The sequence below is a fragment of the Gracilinanus agilis genome, chromosome 3, assembly GCF_016433145.1.
Source record: "Gracilinanus agilis isolate LMUSP501 chromosome 3, AgileGrace, whole genome shotgun sequence".
Taxonomy (NCBI): Eukaryota; Metazoa; Chordata; class Mammalia; order Didelphimorphia; family Didelphidae; genus Gracilinanus; species Gracilinanus agilis.
This window is the reverse complement of record NC_058132.1, coordinates 463,529,075-463,548,362: the sequence shown is the minus strand read 5'-3', so window position 1 is coordinate 463,548,362 and position 19,288 is coordinate 463,529,075. Positions and strand designations below refer to the sequence as shown.

The following is a 19,288-nucleotide window of genomic DNA, read 5'->3' as shown; positions in this document are numbered from 1 at the left end:
GAGCTATTAGTCCCTGAGAAAGTATTCCCAGACTTACCTTTCGATAATGGGTCAGCCAAAATTTAGCCTTGGCCTTGTTCTATTCTGAAGTCAAATGAGATTTTTTTGTATTTTCATATGACATAATTTGAAACTTCTGCGCATCTGCAAAGTTTCAGGGAGGGGGTTCTTTTGTGTGAAATGAGTCTTGAAATATAAATATATATATATATAATTATATATATATGTATACTCATACATATATATATGTATTGTTATGTAGAGATGGCAGTATGGACTCCCTGCAAATATATAATAAACTCCATGCTCCTAGAGACAGAGCTGGGACCATGAGCTGAAAGATCTTCAGTGTCCCTTACTTTCTTATCAACTAAGCTGTCCTTATCTGATTATGTGGAGATGATAAATACATCTTGAGACCTAGGGTCACACACACACTAGGGAAGTGTCTGAGGCCAGATTTGAACCCAGGATCTCTCATCTCTAGGCCTGGCTTTTAATCTACTGAGCCACTTACTGCCCCCCACATTATTATTATTTTTCTGGTTAACCTGTGATTGGGTCTTATGTAGCCAGAACCTGTGATTGGGTCTTATGTAGCTTGTTCAAAGCTAAGCAATGCACAAAAAATTTCGCTCCTTATCTTTTTGCTATCCTCTAGAGCAGGGGTCGGCAAAGTATGGCTCTTTCTGCAGGAACCATAAAGTCAATTTTTTTTTCAGGCGCTGTTAACAGGAGCGCGCACTGTGAGCACTGTATGGCTCTCACGACATTACATTTTAAAAAATGTGGCATTTATGGCTCTCACGGCCAAAAAGGTTGTCGACCCCTGCTCTAGAGATTTCACTTGTAATTTTTGCTCCTGGGCCAAGTGGTAAAGATGGCTGATCTGGTCTGAGACCAGAAGGAAGAATAACTCTGGATACCTTAGGGCAGTGATGGTGAACCTCTTAGAGACCAAATGCCCCAACTGCACCCTAATGCTGCATGTGAGCCCCCTTCTTCTCTCCCCACTCTCACTCTAGACAGGGGAGGAAGTGCTCCCATTGTATTGCTGGGCAGAGGGGTCGGGGGAGTGAGGGATGTCTTCAGGCACAGTGGAGAGGGAAAAGGGAACATGGCCTTAGTTGTTTCTGCACTCTCGAAGGAAGCTACTATAAGGTAAAGGATGGTAATGGTAGTGTGTGGTATGTAGAGTACCTTGAGAAGAGGCTGTTGCATTCACTGTGGAGGATAGGGAAAGAAGTTCAAGCTGGTATTGCCCATGCCCTCCAAATTTTCTAGTGCCCAGAGGTAAGGAAGTGAGACCCAGATTGATATTGCAGATACAGGTAGAGATAGGCAATGGGAAACTTGACTGTAGGGGTGGTAATCTCCCCCCACCCCAAGATATTAACATTAACTGCCTCTAAATTTTAAGACCTTGTGGTCATGTTCTACTTATAGCTCTGCTGTTCTTCAGATAATACTAATAGTAGCTAATATTTATATGGGCAGCTAGATAGGTCAGTGGATAGAACATCTGGCTTGGCATCAGGAAGATCTGAGTTCAAATGAACTGGAAAAGGAAATGGCAAACCTCTCTTTACCTAGAAAACTCCACATAGGAGAAGCTGATGAGGAAGCAGAGGCAAACAGGGCTCAGTGACTTGCCAAGGGTCACACAGCTTGCTAGTAAGCATAAGGCCATATTTGAATTCAGGAAGACTCCTTTTCTGACTCCAGGTCCAGCACACTATCCACCTTTCATTAATGGGGTTTTTACTTGATTCCCCTGACTCCACTTTCAATGCTCTTGTTATGCTGTTAAATTCATGCAGGTTTTATTTTTTAAGGGTTGAATTTTATTCTTCGTAGGAGTTTTAAAATATGCAGGAACCACAAGAACAGAAGTTTTCAAGTGCTGCTTTTATTGTATTGAATGAAATCCTGTAAAATAAACCAACCTTTGTTTAAGAAAAAAAAATAGACCATGTAAATAACAACTTTTCCTTTCTTCTGTCATTGCCCTCTCAGCTAATTCATACATAAACAAGTTGTAAGGGAAAGGCCAAATACTGAAATTTTCAACAACAAATCCATACTTGTGTGTGCATATACATGTGTCTGTGTCTATACATGCACACATATAGGGACATACATATATACACCGAGAACGTATTGGATTAAAAGCTCATTTAAGCAACATGGCTTAATTGACTATGAAGTTCAAACAGCAATACCATAATGAGACTCATAGATAGCATGTCTTTTTCTCTTTCCCATTGTCAATATTTGTAGTTGACATCTCTATTTATTGTGACTTTTTTTTAAAGGGGCCAGAGCCAAAACAAACAAAAAAAATAGATATCATCATCAGGCTTTCATTTGAACCCAATTGGATTTCTTAGTATGGTACCACCAGTCTTTCATCTGCACTTCTAGCTTTATTTCCCTATTCATCCACCAGGAAGAAGCGCATGTTGCAGTCACCTTCGCTCTTAGGACTGTGTCATTTCTGCTTCATTGGTGTTACTTGTCTTGGACCCGCCTTCCTTTTTCCCATATCTCTTCATTGATATTATTTCCCTGTGATTTGAGGACTGTCCAGCCTGTGGTTTAGTCATCTCAACAAAGCACACTGGTCTGTACTATAGCATCTGTTTATATAATAGGCTTTTTTTGACTTTCAAAAAAAAATCCACGTGCAATTTCTACATTTTTGTAGTCATTAAAAGAAACATGGTAGCAATACAGGAGATACATATTTTCCTTTAAGTATATCAACTCTGAAATTGTTGCTATTATTTCTTGGCCACAAGGTTTCCAAGAAGAAAACATTGATGTTTCCATGACCAACTTGTACTCAACCTCTCCTATTAAACAAAAATAGCGAGAATATACTTAAAAACTGCTAGAGATTTATTTAAACATTTTTTAATGTTGGAAAACAACTATATGTATGGAAACATCATTATTCTTTAAAATTGGCATCATAAGGCAAACCAGAAAGCTTGTCATAGTACCAGTATACTGAGTATTTAGAAACTCAGAAGATGAGCTGGAGGCCCATTTATTTTGAGCCTTTTGGTGAACAAAGTGCATCAAAATATCCTTTAATATTGAATTCCCAAAGCAACATTAAAAATTACTGAGGCAATTTTTCAATTTATTCAGTGAAAGAAAATTCACATTGTTTATTATGAGGAAAAAAAACCTTTATTTTTTCTTCAGAAAACAGTTCGTTAAAAGTCATTATTTTCCATTATCTAGTAAAAATAATCCTTTAGGTATAAATCTTATAGTAAATATATAGAACCTTTTTGTTAAGAAAAGGAGAAGGTGTGCAGTAATAGAGACAGAAGATGAGATGACATAGCCTTGTGTGCCTGATTCAAAAACAAATATATTCAATTGGACATCTTGCCTTCATGAAGCAAATACAACTAGCCAATTTAGGTTCAGGAAAATAATTGATCAATTCAGTGGTGGGAAAAAAACAACTATTCAAATCTGAACTTCTTGGTCAGTTCTAGAGAAAATATTACCCAGGTATCTGGAGTAGACAACCTGCATCCTAGGGACAGAAAATTAAAGAAGTCATCTCCCTTTTTTTCAGAGCAGGACTGAATCTAAATGGTGCCAGTGTTTAGATCTTTCTCCTATTGTAAAGGAACTTGATTGAAGATTAAGTGACTCATTCTGGAGAGTCAAAAACAAACAGCAATAATGATGGGGTTGATCATTTTACACCAAGTGTATGAGTAACAAGATTGATTTCTTTCTTTCCAAACTATATGGCAGTTCCCGAGAATAATGAGCTTTTAGTTTATTTCATTTTTAAGAGAGGGGTGGTGTCATAAAGCCCACTTCTAACATACTTTGAGGTATGTGTTAGAGTGGATAGTACCTTATATAACCATTATCATCATCATAATTTCCTAATGTATCCTTTGGGTGCACTTCACTGTACTTGATGCTTCCAATCCGCATTATGTACTCACATCTCAGAAAGTCAAAAGCTGTCCAAATTGCTATTTCCATTTGCTATAGAATGTGTTCATTTTCTTTTCTCAAGAGACTAAGAAAGCACCCTAGGTGAGAGACTATAAAATGTGAGGGAAAAATGCTTTATGGGCTCATGGTAAGCCATTAAAACACAAGATGAAATAGATTTCATTGTAATATTTATAGAAAATGAAAATGCAATTCTTGCTCTAAACTCAAATTACTCTTGATTTTATGTAGCTGGTATAATTTTGAGATTGCTCTTCTAAGGCCTAATATAATCTGCTCACCCAGAATTTCCCCCAAAGTCCAAAACTGGCATTCTTTTTGAGAGAAATTGTAAGTGGGAAGGTGATGGCATGTTTGGGGAGTTTCAAAAACAATTGCTTCCACCTAGATGCAAATCATTTGACAATTCATCATAACAAATTGAGATACTTAGCCATCTAATTCCATTACCAGTAGTGCCTTGGCCTTTTAGTTCACAGTTAAAATGTTGTAATTTCCCCTCCTTAGAAATGGAAATGTGCTACCCATTTAAAAAAGCATAGCAAGAAGGACCTCCATCTTTTCTTTTTTAACTTCTTAACTTGGCTCTAGAGTATTTTTACTTTTATTTGCACATTCTTATATGCAATGTTGAGATGACAGGACCTTGCATGGGGTGAGTATGTATATTTATAGAGCGAGAAGGTGGATAAAAACTTACAAAACTTTTTTTTTTCTTTTGAGCCCATACACTGTGATGAAATAAGTGTGTAAAGAGCTGGTAAACGTTAGTAAATGGGCCCTCTTAATGTGCAAAACCAAATAATTCCTAAGAGTTGTAATCCAGATCATGTTTCTTTTATAAATAATCTATAAATCTTCCCGTAAATACAAAAAATGTTCCAAGAAATTATTAAAGCCATTTCCTGCACTTTAATACAAAACACACAGTTAAAGTAGAGGGAGACTCTCATTTCCAGCCCTGTCTCAGCCAATTTATGGACAATTTTTATGTCACGCAGTTGAAGAGACTATGGCAGGCTCTTGTACACCGCACGTTGACCGTCAGTCTTCTCAATGTTCTGTATTGTATCTGGTCCATCCGAGTTTCAGAAATCAAGGTAGCTGCTCAAGGCAGTCCAAGTGATCTGGGATGGGAAGGCCTGTTATAATTGTCAAACATTTGTTCCACACAGTGAAGGTAGGGCACACTGGCTGTGCAAATGTAATGTCAAAGGTATAAAGGTGAAGGGAGTTCAAAGCATCATAAAAGGCAATGGAGCCATTATCATAGTCTAGCAAAATGCCCACACGTCGGAGGTGGGGTGCTGGTTCGATGGGAATTTCCTTGCTATTATGTCTCACCACCCAATTATTATTACAGCGGCAGAGTACCCAAGAAGCAGAATTCTTCCCAATCCATTCATGCTTTGGGGCTGACTTGTAAGCAAGACCAATTGCATACCTGCAGAAACAAAAATGAAAGTCAAGGGTACAGGTCTTGGAAATAAAAACTAACCTATATTCTACCAGTTCAGAGGCACATAGAGGTGACCTTCTGTTCATGAGCTTAAATTAAATTAAGATCTAGCAAGGTATTTATTTAACTGATAATTTCACATTTTCTTCTATTCCCAACCATCTGATAAGGAGAAGGTCACTGGAACATTCAAAATCTTGTTTTCAAGTCACATACCATAGCAAATTTTTTAAACCGTATATGATATAATTATCCTTTATTCCTCCTCTCCCCTCCAAGGAGAAATGGGAGGAACTAAGCCTTTCCTTTTTTTTTTTTTTTAAAGAAAATGACAAAGTACAAGCTAGACATTAATTACAATTCATAATTGTTTTGAAAATATTCAGAATATTTTCCATGATGTGGGGAGCCATGTCCCCAAGCCCCTTCCATAGATATCCTGGATCTTTAATCTAATTTTTTTATCCTCTGGCATTTATGTTGATAATTCTTATGACCTTCTGTAGAACTGAGACTAAGCAAAATTCATCGCTTTGATTCACAGCTTCTATTCAAAAGTGAACAAATTAGATGATGGTCATGGTGGAATCAAGATCAGTTGCACAAATTGGCTGCTGGGACCTTCTCAAGAAGAGGTTAGCAAAAAAAAAGCCAATTTCCAAAATGTCACTGTTTCTAAGGTTTTAAAAAAATATACCATAGAAAACACCACTTCTAATTAATATCTATGGACAATTAAATAGCAAAACACTAGAATTCTAATTAAGTATAATATTGACTGAGGAAGAGATATGAAATAAAATCTCTCAGATTTTCTCTGCATTTAAGCTGGTTGTATTTCCTGTTCAAAAATAGTTCATTATTTGCAAATTATTTGAGTTCCTGTGTTTTTCCTATTACATACCTTATTACAGATACAAATACAGATGTATAGATAGATGCAGTATGAGATAGACAAGAATTGCACAGGATGAAAAGCGTGACAAATTGGTGGGAAAAGTATGCATGTATCTATTTGCTCAATCAATAAACATCTAAGTGTTCCTCAATATATAAATGATCATTAACTACATTGTAACTTTTTATTAAAAATACATTGACCCGTAGGATCTCACCGACTCACATTGGTCCTATGGTTGAGGTCAGTCCTAGATTTCGCTAATGCTATTTTACAAATGGGAAAACTTAGGTACACAGAGATTCACAGAGTGAATCAGAGCTGAAACTACACTTTCTGACTTTCCAACCTGCTGATCTTTCCATGAAACCACCCTCTAAGTTCATTAGCACCACTCCATAAAACACCCAACAACCATTAACGCCAGTTAGCTTTTGTAACAAAATAACTAAGTTTATAGTCCATTAACCAAAGGAATTGAGTATTATTAAATTATCATTAATCTTAAAAACTATGTACATATTTTCACAGTGCTTTCAAGGGAGAGGAAGAATGGTAACGACCCATTAAGGTATGCACCGAAACACGAAGAAGTCAAAAAGTCCCCAACTTACATTCCTCAGAGCAATGCTAACATGCCCCATTGCACATATCATAAAATTACATGTGTATTTACAAGCTTAAGTAGCAGTACTTGGGAAGATACAGGTGCCATTCCCCAATCCACATTCCAAGCAAGATATTCACACAAATTTGATTTTAGTGGTAGTTTCCTTTTTCACTCCTTCAGCTGCCTCTAAATAACTGCATTGGGTGAATTTTCAGAAATTAAAGTTAAATTAGGTCTTTAAAAATGGCAAACATAGGGGACATTACATTTTTAGTGTTTTTTTGTATATATTGTTATTTTTTAAATCTAGTGGATATTTCAAGGATGACTGAGTAATATTTGTAGTACTATAGCATTTTTGATTGGTGGAGTTCTCCTAATAATAAACTGAAATGTGATCATATGTGATTATTAGTGAAGCTTTGGTGGCTTAGATATCAGATTCTATCTTAGAATGATGAAGCATATTCATGAGAAGTATTTAGTTCTCTCCTTTTTTGCATCTGCCATTAATCTTATTTTAAAGCTTTTAATATGACCTAGAATATTTGGGAAAATGAATGGCAGTCTACTACATAGCTCAATGATGCAGAAGGCCCTCTTTTCCAACATCAGGTGAAACGTTGGGAATGAGAATGTTTCAAACAATTGAAAGGTAAGACGACACTCCCTACTAGATATCACAACCATTATTTGGGAGAGTGGGAATCAAATTCAGGGAATGGAGATATTTAAGCTCACATTCTCAAAGCCAGGTGCTTCGGTGGCTTCAGTTGCTTGGATGCAGTTGGGACCTCGGATATGTTTTATTACTTTCCTGAACTCAATATAGTTGCTTTTCAGGGAAAAACATTTTTTACAATTGATGCGTGTACATGTAAATAAAAGTACATATCTATAAAGATGTTACTCATCCACTATTAATAGAACATTTATGTTTGAGTTTTGTTTTTTCTTCCACTGGTGGTGATAAATTTAGGCTAAGTATAGCCACTCACTTTATCCCTTACAGCTTTCTGAATAGTATTCTCCTGTAATTAACTGAGGTAAGTAGCTTGTGTTGCTTTGAAGATAATAATAACATTCTTTTCCTCAAGTTTCTTTTGTGACCAATGGCCACAAGACAGACAGATAAGAGTTAGGAGTATTGCTTGTGACTATGATAGGCTTTCCTCTGTACAAAGCTAACTGATGGAGATTGACTCTATGACTTCGACAGAAGAATAGGCAACCATGTCCTAGATGTTTTAGAAAGTTTTGTGCCTGAAGGCAGGTAGCTACTTCAGAAAATCTTTCAATGTCCCTTACAGTTTTCTGAAAAGCAACTGTTAACCTGTAGTTAACTGAGATAACTGGCCTGAAATGGCATCAATAAGCATATAAAGACATAGTTGTTATTCGAGACTAATGCAAAAAGTTCCCTTTCTAGCATGAAAGAGGATTTTGCAAGTTGTGTCTAGGAAGGGGAATCCAGACTGTGAAACTGGATTATGATCTTATTAATATGGGTACTGTGATGATTAAAATATATTTGTTTGTTTATTCCTTCCTTCCACCAAATGTATCAGAGTATGGCTTCCTCATATTCTCTCTCTCTTTTTTTTAACCCTTAACTTCTGTGTATTGGCTCTAAGGCGGAAGAGTGGTAAGGGTAGGCAATGGGGGTCAAGTGACTTGCCCAGGGTCACACAGCTGGGAAGTGTCTGAGGCTGGCTTTGAACCTAGGACTTCCCGTCTCTAGGCCTGACTCTCAATCCACTGAGCTACCCAGCTGCCCCCCGCCCCCTGCCCCATTTTCTCTTGATATCACATAGATACCAACAGAACAAGCAAGATGTCCATGGACAGGGCAATCCATTCTGTAAGTACTTCTCAAAAACAAAATAATGGTTATGCTTTATTATTTTTTAAGTTCTTATTATGAAAGAGATATAGTCATTATGGAACTACTATTATATTTATTATTCATTTTGAGCCTGGGTTCAGTTTTCTACCAAAAAACATTTGTAAGATTCCCCACTGGTAACTACAGTGCAATGTAAATATGAGGCTTACCATGTACTTCCACTTATGACCACTTCCCAGTAATGGCGGCCACTGTCAATGAACACATTGCCCGCTACACCATAGCTCCCTTGGCTGGTGAAACGCTCAGGTGTGTGACTCTTTTTGGATGATGTTTCATCGCGTTCTACAGTCAAGTTGTCATGGGACACCTTTAGTTTCCGGTGGGCAGATTTGGGGTCCAATTTAAATGGCTGGCCTAGAAAGACATTTATGGAAAAAAGAAAGGGAAAAAAATCCATTTGTTTTGAAGAGCCTCATCACATATTCTAAGAAATAGGCCAGTTAACGTATTTCTAATCATATCTTCTATGCTTTTTCCTTCTGTTCGCTACATATAATATAAAGTATCAAAATTAAGAAATCTTACTGTCATTCACTGGTGAAGTTATTTTATTCATTGTGAAAAAAAACAGAAAATAAAGTCATGGAGCATACTTCTAGAAGCTGTGCGAATGTAACCAGAATTCTCCGGAGGAAGGGAAATCCCTATGGTAAAAGGGCTGGGGCAGAAGAATGGTAAGAGAAACAGAGGAGGTAATGATAGAGGGGATTTCTCAAGGGAGAGGGGCAGGAAGATAATCACAGTATTGCAAAGCATTCTCCATTGCATTGTTATACAAGTGTCCAATATGTCACAGAACTTGCCAATAGGGAGCTCACTGGACATCAGTAAGCAAGAGAATGACATGGTCAGATCTGCATTTTATGAATATAACTTTTACAAATGACTTTGAAACATTAAGAACCGGTGGAACGCTGAAAATATTTACCAACCAACTCCTTAAAAAATATACCTGGCACACTTTGAAATTTACCCTGCATTATTAATATTTTTCCCAACATTTTTCTGAAATCTAAATAATTAACAAAATAATAAATCTTGTCTTAGTGTATGGTTTGTATGAGGTGTAAATGCTCAAGCCCCAGAGTTAACAACTGGCTCTTGGGCGAAGGTTCAAACAGCCACCACTGCAACTCTTCTGATTCTGATTGATGCAATAGCCAAACACACTTCCAGAGGACCTGTGATGAAGTGCGTTACCTACTTCCTGAAAGGTAATTGGTTCAATGCAGACTAAGACATATCTATTTTATACAGAGGGCCGATGCAGAAATGTTTTTCTTGTTATTCATACTTATACTTTTCTTGTAAAGTGAAAAATCAAATTAAAACAGTTTTGAAGAGAAAAATAACTTTGACAGCATGGATCAGAGAGAGGAAAGACAAAGTTCATTTATCAGTTTCCAATTTGTCTTCTTATGGGGAATCTGAATGCAAGGTAATATGAAAACAGAATTTAGTTTTCAGAAATTCTCTTAATAGCCAACATTTCTAAAATGTTATTATAGCATTCAATAAGATAGATACTTGCATTGAAGTCTTTTCTGACCAATAATAAGATGATTCTTTCTGTAGGTCAATATGAAGAGAAGGAAAAGATTATATTCACCATTGATAATCTCTTTGCTAATTTTAGAATATTTGCTGTGTAGATTCAGATTTTGTGCCTTTGAATAGGATCCCAGCCAATAAGTAAGCAAATGTACTAATATTATGGATTTTAATTACATACATATTTTGGTATGCTGATGCTAATTTAGTTTGTCTTGGATGAAGTATTAACACAACGATCTTAGGACAGCCATAAACCTTCATTATTTTTTCCTGAAAGGTGGTGTTAAAGCTTTTCTTGTCTGGGTTTTTCTCCTCCAGGCTTTAATCATGTCTGCCCATTTTATTATCCATATTTACATTTAAATGAGTTGGGCACTGTTAAAAACCTTCCTGGGCAGAGGCACAATTGAACATTTTCAATAAGTCCTGTTCTTGTTGATTCCATCTCTTGTGATAGCTATTATTATTATTATGACAATTCAATATTACCTTGGAAGATTGCCTGCACCACATTAGCTATCAGGCAGTTAAGTACAAGAAATGAGTTACAACTTCGTCCAAAATAATACAGTGTAAAAACATTGCAGAGATTGTTGCCATTGGCAGGTATCTTCTCCTTGGTTAGAGCTCACAGACAATAACCAGGCTCAACAAAGCTATGGCAATACCTACTATGCCGTTATAAATCTGGGGAGAGTTGGAGATCCTAGTAATGTACTCATTCATTCCAAAATGTAGCCACCATAGGGATACAACTATGATACTACCACCAGCAACAGTACTTTCTTTTAAACTCTCTTTCCATGACAAAGAAAAGTTTCCTAGACAACTTTTGTGAACAACCCAGGCCGGTCATATGGAAAAACTCTCAGGAACATTGTGGACTTTAGCATGGTGTTTAAATTATGCAGTGCCTAGCTATATGCTACACTGGGAAAACACAAACAAACAAATCAGAGAATTTTGTAAGTATAGCTATAGAAAACTGTGAAAAGTAAAACTCATGTTGTTATCCTCTCTCTTCCAAAACAGATTTAGAATTGGAAGAAATCTTCTTGGTATTTAGTTCTTATTTTATTAGTGAGGAAATTAAGGTCCAGGTCAAGCAAGTAGGAAATTATAGAGACAGAATTTGAACTCAGGTCCTCAGAGCTCAAATCCAGCATTCTTTCTACTATAACATAAGAGAATCAATATTATTTGGGTGGGAATACTAGGATATTTTTCATTATGCTGATCCATCTTGATACAGAAACACATAATTGAAAATAAGTCTATCACTTCTTTCTGAGGTAGCTGATTCTACTTGGAACATATTGTGAAGCTTTTTCAGCTATTGAGTTAAATTCTGCTTCTCTTTAATTCCAAACAATTGCTCATATGTTCCTGTCCTTTGATGTCAAGCTGAATGAAGTCTTTTCTTTTTCTCTTTCTCCTTAGGTAGCTTGGTGGCTCCTGGCTTCCATTGGGCTCACCATATTAGTGCCACAGACTTAGAGAGAAAACCCAATGGGCTTTATCCCTACTATAGATCAGAATTCCTAAATTCAAGGAATCCACAGTCTTAGCCTCTGTAGTATCAGTGATTATGGGTGTGTGCCATTGCATCTAACTCAGCTCTCTTTCACATGGCACAGTACCCAGTTGTCTTAACATTCTAATGACCTCATTTATATTGTTGCCATTTTTTAAGGTCCTTTCTAAAATAGAGTTAAGCTTTAAATTGCTCTTGATGCTTTAGAAATGAAGGATTCAGATCTTATTTCTGACACATATTGCCAATGTGAGTAACCCTAAGTTGCAAGACTGTAATTTGCAAAAAAAAAATGCTAGATGGAGGGAGTTTTAAAATAACAGGTCTCTTTTATTATGCCTCTAATTAAAAAAAGTTAAATCATTGTATTTACTGAGTGCCTACGTGCAAAGCTCTCAAGACCTACAGAGAATACAAAGAAGTTACTGCAAAATATGATCCTATTTTGTACTCAGAGACATGCCTGTTTTCAAATGACATGAAAGTGGAAAAAAAGTAAAAACCAAAAAATTGAAGAGAGATTCATTAAGAGAAAAACCAAACTGGTTTTGATAGTTTGCCTCTTCTAGGTTTGTTTCCATGTTTGTTCACTTCCTAACTGTAGTTGACTGACAGGTGTGGCCATGAAAACCTGCTTTAAAAACTAATTTGAGATATCCTATTGACCTAATTTGAGAGCTGTATGAATAAGAAGAATATCTAATGACAACTAATAACATTGAATAATAACTAGTTTCAGACTTCCCATAGAGACAATAATATTTAATAACTAATTTGAGAGATCTTATTGACCTAATTTGAGAAATCTATGAGTAATAATAATATATTCAACAAAAAAACAATTATTTTATGTACTGTGCAATATGAAATATGAAAAAATATGAAAGAATAATTGCCTGTTCAAAAGTTATTTCTCCTCAAATCCTCCCAAAGATGAGAAGAATGAGAAAAAACATTTATTAAAACAAAAGGATTTATGACAGAGATTCAGGACGAGGTCACTTACATCAGAAATTAATAGCAGGTTATCCTTTAAGATCCTAAATGTATTGATTCTGATTATGCAATGACATGGTGGAAACTGCAACATTATTACTATTAGATACCTGAAAGGAAATCCTCAGGTGACTGAATTTATTATATACCAGAAGCTGACAAATCTCTGTATTTTCAATTTGTATATTTGGAACTTTAGAGTGAAGAAAACAACCTCTCCTAATGGAAGTGGACACCTTTTCTGCAACTTCCAGTTTTAGAGAGTTGCCTAGATCTCTCAGGAGTTAAGTGATTTGCCAATATATTTTGCTAAAAGGGAAAGGAGATGGGACTGATAAGCACAAACCCCCAAATATCCTTGAGAATTCAGTAAATGACTTGTACTGGAACTGGAGCACCATTATGGACAGAAATGTTGCCCACAACTATCTTCCTGATATATGTAAAACAAAAATGTTTCAGTAGACATCAGTGTACTACATACAATGTCTAAACTACACGGACTAAAAAGCTTTGAAAATATAAAGATAAAAGAAAAAAATCATGCAGAAATAGGACAAGGTACATATAGATGTCTGGTCTATTAGTGGAATTGTTTAACAGATGTTTCTTATAAGTCTAAAGAAGATGAGGTTATCTTCTAATATTTATATTTAATTAAAAAAACAAATTCCTCATTCACTTTGTAATAAACTGCAGAACATTAACTATACAAAAATAACAGGAAAAATAAGTCATTTGTTGTCCATTTTATCTGAACTCTCAACCAAAAACAAAATTAATGAGAATAAGTGATACCACTACTGAATATCTGTGTAACACTTTATAGCTTTCAAAGTACTTTTTCTATATATTAATCTCATTTAATCTTCCAAACAACCCTGTAAGACAGGTATCTAAATCTACTATACGGTCTGCTAGCCTTTTTTGTTGTTCAGTAATTGTCATGTCTGACTCTTTGTGACCCCCGTGGACTATCAGTATCTATGAGGTTCTCTTGGCAAGGATACTAGAGTGGTTTGCTATTTCCTTCTTCAGCAGATCCAATGAATCTTTTGTCATGCAATCAGAGGTTAAGAGACTTGCCCAGGGTCACACAGCTAGTAAAGTGTCTGATGGATTTGAACTCGGGTGACCTGACAGTAGTCCTAGTGCTCTATCCACTGAACCACAGCTGCCTTTGTGCTAGCTTTAGAGTAAAAAAGGACCCAGTTCAAGTCCTAATTCTCATGCATACTGAGTGTATGATCATGAGCAAGTCACTAAACATCGAAGTTCCCCCTAGATATGTTACAGATGAGTTTCTGACCAGCTTACCCAGTGGTGAAGGTGTATAAAATGAAAGTTACTCATCTGGATAAATTCACAAGTCTACACCAAAACAACAAATATTTATAGAGTAGGAAATGTATTTTCTCCATCTTATGGATGAGGAAATTGAGGTTCAGGGAGGTTAAATTACTTGATGAGGGTGTCACATAGCTAGTAAGTTTCAGAGCCAGGATTTGAATGCATGACTTTTAAAATTTGAAATCCAGTGCTGCATCCGGATTATCATGGTGCCTATGTAAATGAAAGCTAAGAAACGGAGAGGAGGAAAATAACGATACCAGGAAAAAAAAAAAAGTCTAGGACCTGGACAGGTGAAAGGATTTGAACAGATAGCTGAGACAAAATAAAGGGCTCCTGTGGAAGGGATCATTAACTTGATATTCTGCTTTGAATTTCTTGCCTTTCAAATGTCAAGCATCACAGAGACCCGGGGAAGGAAGAGAAGGGGCACCGACAACAGAAAGGAGAGAGGGTGGGAGAAGACGACAGGGCTGGGTTTCATGTCACTCACTGTTTGTCTTCAATTTGCCGGGCTCACTGTTCCGACTGCCAGCCTGATTAATGGCTTTGACAATGAAGATGTACTTGGTGCCGCTCTGGAGCCCATGAACTGTGTAGTGGTTTTGTTTGATGTTAGGGACAATCATCCAGCTGTCGGCAGAGTTACACAAACCTGCAATTTCAACCAAACACATTTTGTCATGACTTTCTTTTTTTTCCCCACCAAAGGCGGCACTTTAGAACTCAAGGAGCAGCATTCAAGAGTTCCATAATTTGAAGCAAATTGAAAGGTAAGAATTTTGAAGATATTGCTTTTTTTTTGGGGGGGGGGTTAACTTCTCTAAACCACAGTCAATATAAAAGTGGCTCGCCAGTGCTTTTTAAGTAATTTTACCTGTTTCCTGCTGACCAAAATAACTATTCAGCTCTTAAAGCCTTATCCTACCCTCTCTCTTTTACCTGAGTGAAAACTTACAAAATCCACATGAAGCTTTTCTTGTTTATTAAGAATAAGCCTGTGTCTTACATGTAGTAGGTACTGAATAAATATTTGATTTGATTCCTTCCTAACAGTTTCATGTTCTAGGAAATTTCTTTTTTTTCCATTTTAAAAGATTTCATTATATGATTATAAGCTTTAGTTAGTATCGCCAGGAACAGTGGGGAGAAATCCTGCAATCCAATTCCACAAGTATTTATTGAGCAGCCTCTTCTGTAAATAGAGTGGAGAATATAAAATAAGACAGAATCCTCAGGCAACTGCTTTTCTACTGCCCATCCTATCTTCCCTCTAGGCCAAATGTTCTTAACATCTTTTAGGTCATGAACCCCTTTGGTTATCTGGTGAAGCCTCTGCATCCCTCCCTGCAATAATATTTTTCTAATACAAAAAATTTACACAGGATAACAAAAAGAAATCAGTTATATCCTTTTACCAAAATATTAGAGAAACAAGTTTATGGACTCTAGGTTTAGCAATAGGGAAGAGCAGGGATTGCATTCATTGACCTAGGAAAATACTTGATAAGACAGGTTAAGTTAGTTTAGCAATTGCCACCAGCAAAAGGAAACCTGAGGCCCAGGCTTGATCTTTGAAAAGTGTCAATAAACAGTGAGCTTTTGATGAGCTCTGTCTTTCTATCTATTGGCCTTGAAAGTAAAACAGGGCCTCAGGTATGGCAGGGTTCTGCAGGATGTGGGCTAGAAAGCAGGCAGATTTATGATTATGGGAGTACGGGCAAGCCCGTCTTTGTACTTTTCAAAACTGGCGGATACTGGTAACCGTTCTTCAGTGGCAGAGCCTACCCTTCCCTTATCTGTCATCACTTTATCAAAATCTTCCTTTTATTTCTGGCGACTGCTCTGTCAGTAGGTTTCCTGAGGCTGTTCAATTTCCTCCATCAATTGGAATTTGAAGTCTGGTTCTCTCCCTTTTTTGAGCTATATAGGAATGTACACTTCTTGGGAACTTCTTTTTCATTGAAAGTGTTCCCACCTTTCAAAACAGTCTGCCAAGTGTTCTTCATTGGGATTCTATGCTTTTTTTGTTGTTTTTGTTGGTAAAACATATATACTTAATGGTGAAAAATATTTCTACAAAAGAAAACTTCCAAGTTAAAAGGGACACTGATGTTCCTTAGTACTCTGGACTAATCAGTCAAATAAGAAAAATAAGGTAAGGATGAGGTGTATTTCTAATGACAGCATTCTGGTCATTTCCTTCCGCTTTAAGACAGTGACTCCCCCTCCACCCCTATACATTAGCACAGTTCTTGGCACATAGTAAGCTAGATAATGTTTAGTCTGATACTGATACATTCCAGGTCAGTAAGGCTTGTTCTCCTCTAGCATAGTTTTGGAAGGTCTATTTTCATTTCTGTACCACAATGAGGCATGAAAGGAAGTAAAAAAGAAAAAAATTAACTATGAAATTTACATCTCACCAAAGAGGGAAAATTTTGATTTTGAACCATGGGGTCTGAATTTCATTTAACTCACTTTTTGGATTTAATAAGTATACAATAACATTAATGCAGAAATTTTAACAAAATATTTCCAATTGTCCAGGATCAGATCACCAAAATGCACTGCTATTATGCAATGAGAGTGAGTAATCATGATGACAACAATCACAAAATGGAATAAAGATAACAAAAGAATAAAAAAATGAGACTCTTACCTGCTGTTCTGTTTTTACAACTTTACTGTTTAGTTTCACGTGTGGAAATGAAACTGCTAATGTGGGCTAGGCAAGTGAATGTAAAAATGTTTCAATAAACTTTATATCACTGAGCAACCCCAAAGCTCAGGTTTAATTTAGTGGTGGGAATGCTTTCAGGGACATTATAATACAGATGTCTGAAATTGCTTCAGACTGGAACTTGGCATGCAATCCAAGGTCTTAGCCCAGCAATGATTTAATTTTTTAAATCTTTTCAAAATAAAAAAGGGAGGTCGGCTGTCTTCATTACTTAGAAAAGTTCACTAAATTTTTAGAAAATGCTACAACAACAGAAAGGTTTATGGAAGGCCAAAAAATGGATTGGGTAAATTTATATTTGGATAATGTGCTTGAATCTCCACTAGTAACTATCAATCTTTAGACTCAGCTCTACAATATGATGGTCAAGATAGTAGGTGAGTGGAAGGACAGAGACATTCCCCATTTTCTACTTTTGGAATTCAGAGTAAGTGGGAGAAGAAAACATGGAGAATATTATTATTATTATTATTATTTTGCTATTCTTGATACTGAGCCAGAAATATTTAATGTCCTGCACCTGGTGCCTCTTTTCTCTAGCTTCTTCCTAAATGCCCAAACTCAGACATCCCACTGTGTAGTGGAGGGAAGGAAGATGAAATTTTACATCTTATTTCTAAGAAAACATTCACAAATCCTTTCTAAAGATGGTAACTTTTCTTTTCTCCAAACCAATTTGTAAAGGCAAGTGACCTTCCAGCATTCAAATTCTCTCACATAATCCAAAGTGTTGAAGAATATTGAGGGAACTTGCAAGATAATTAGTTCATAATGAAACTTAATTGCCTTTTTTCAATCATACATTTTTTCTGTCTCCAAGCATATAAGATCAGGACGCAAGGAACATTTTTCTCAATACTATAGCTCATTACAAGATTTTAATTACATTTGGGATTTCAGACCCTGTATTCAAGCCAGCCATCTTGCTATAAAACATTATATGACACAGCCAATGTGCAAACCCCTTGGAAAAGCTGCAAACCAACTGCTAACCTCCTTTACCCTCTTTGTAAAGATGTGATAGATTTGCACATTTCTTCTTCTCTCTAAAAATAACATTATGTTTAATGACCTTTCATGAACTTCTTTTAATTACTTGGATTAAATACAGATTACACTCATATGAAGACCTAATGATGATTCCACTTTTTGATTTTTATGTTTCTAGTCAAGTAGGAAGCCATTAGAAATAAGTATCTTTAATACTTTTTAAAAAGGCATTCTGTATAATTTTTAGAATATGTAAAACATTAAAAATAAAAATGTATACTAATAAATTACATTTATATGATCTCTCAAACAAAAACATTTTTTCATAGACATCTCATTTGATCTTCATGAGAGCTCTGTGGGTAGTATATAAGAATGTATATTATATATATAGTCTATAATTATAAAAAAAGACAAGCAGAGAAGGGTGAAAGGAACCTATCTTCGGTTAGGCTGATATTTATAACATTTAGCAATTATATAGCATATTAAGGTTTGCAAATTCCTTTACCTAGATCATCTTACAACCACTCTGGGAGGTAGGTGTTTTTATCCCCATTTTAAATTGAGGTTAAACTGAGGTTAAATAAAAGAGCCACACAGTTCACTGTCTGAGGCAGGATTTAAACTCAAATTTTCTAGTCTCCATTCACTGCAGGACCTAGCTACCACTGTAAAAAAGTGGGAACCAAACAGACCTCCTGATGACCGCTCTAAGTCAAATGCCCATTTCACAATGCTACTGTTGTCTTTCCTTTAAAATTTCTTTGGTGTGGAGAACTACTGTCCTCATCTATCTCTGTTTTTGAATTGAATTTATACGATATTATACTATTATATTGGTAATACAATAATGGGATACAAATGATTCGTTCATTCATATATCTTAGACAGACATTGCATGAGGTTAACAAGCTGAGTTAAGAATTGAATAGAAGGGGGCAGTGAGGTGGCTCAGTGGATCCAAGCCTAGAGATGAAGAGGTCTTGTGCTCAGGCACTTCCTAGCTGTGTGATCCTTGGCAAGTCACTTGATGCCCATTTACTAGCCTATACCACTTTTCTGCCTTAAGAACCAATGCACAGTATTGATTCTAATATGGAAGGTAAAGATTTTTTTAAAAATAAAAATTTTTTTTTAAAAAGTTGAATAGAAGAAAAGAATCTGATTTACACTTGGGAATTTCTACAGTGCTTTTCACTAACTTAAGATTTTTGCCCCAAATCCATCTTTTTCTTTTTTAATGTGA

General features: G+C 36.1%; 1 protein-coding gene across 1 annotated transcript in view; it reads right to left on the bottom strand.

Moving 5' to 3' along the window:
* Positions 1 to 4,237: 4,237 nt before the first annotated feature.
* Positions 4,238 to 19,288, bottom strand: part of MID1 (midline 1) — a 193,239-nt gene continuing 178,188 nt past the window's right edge. The window contains exons 8-10 of the mRNA XM_044670381.1: positions 14,800 to 14,961; positions 9,019 to 9,226; positions 4,238 to 5,440 (exon numbers count right to left, since the gene is read on the bottom strand). Coding sequence (XP_044526316.1) covers positions 5,092 to 5,440; positions 9,019 to 9,226; positions 14,800 to 14,961 — 719 coding nt within the window. The 3' untranslated portion in view covers positions 4,238 to 5,091. The remainder of the gene's footprint in view (positions 5,441 to 9,018; positions 9,227 to 14,799; positions 14,962 to 19,288) is intronic.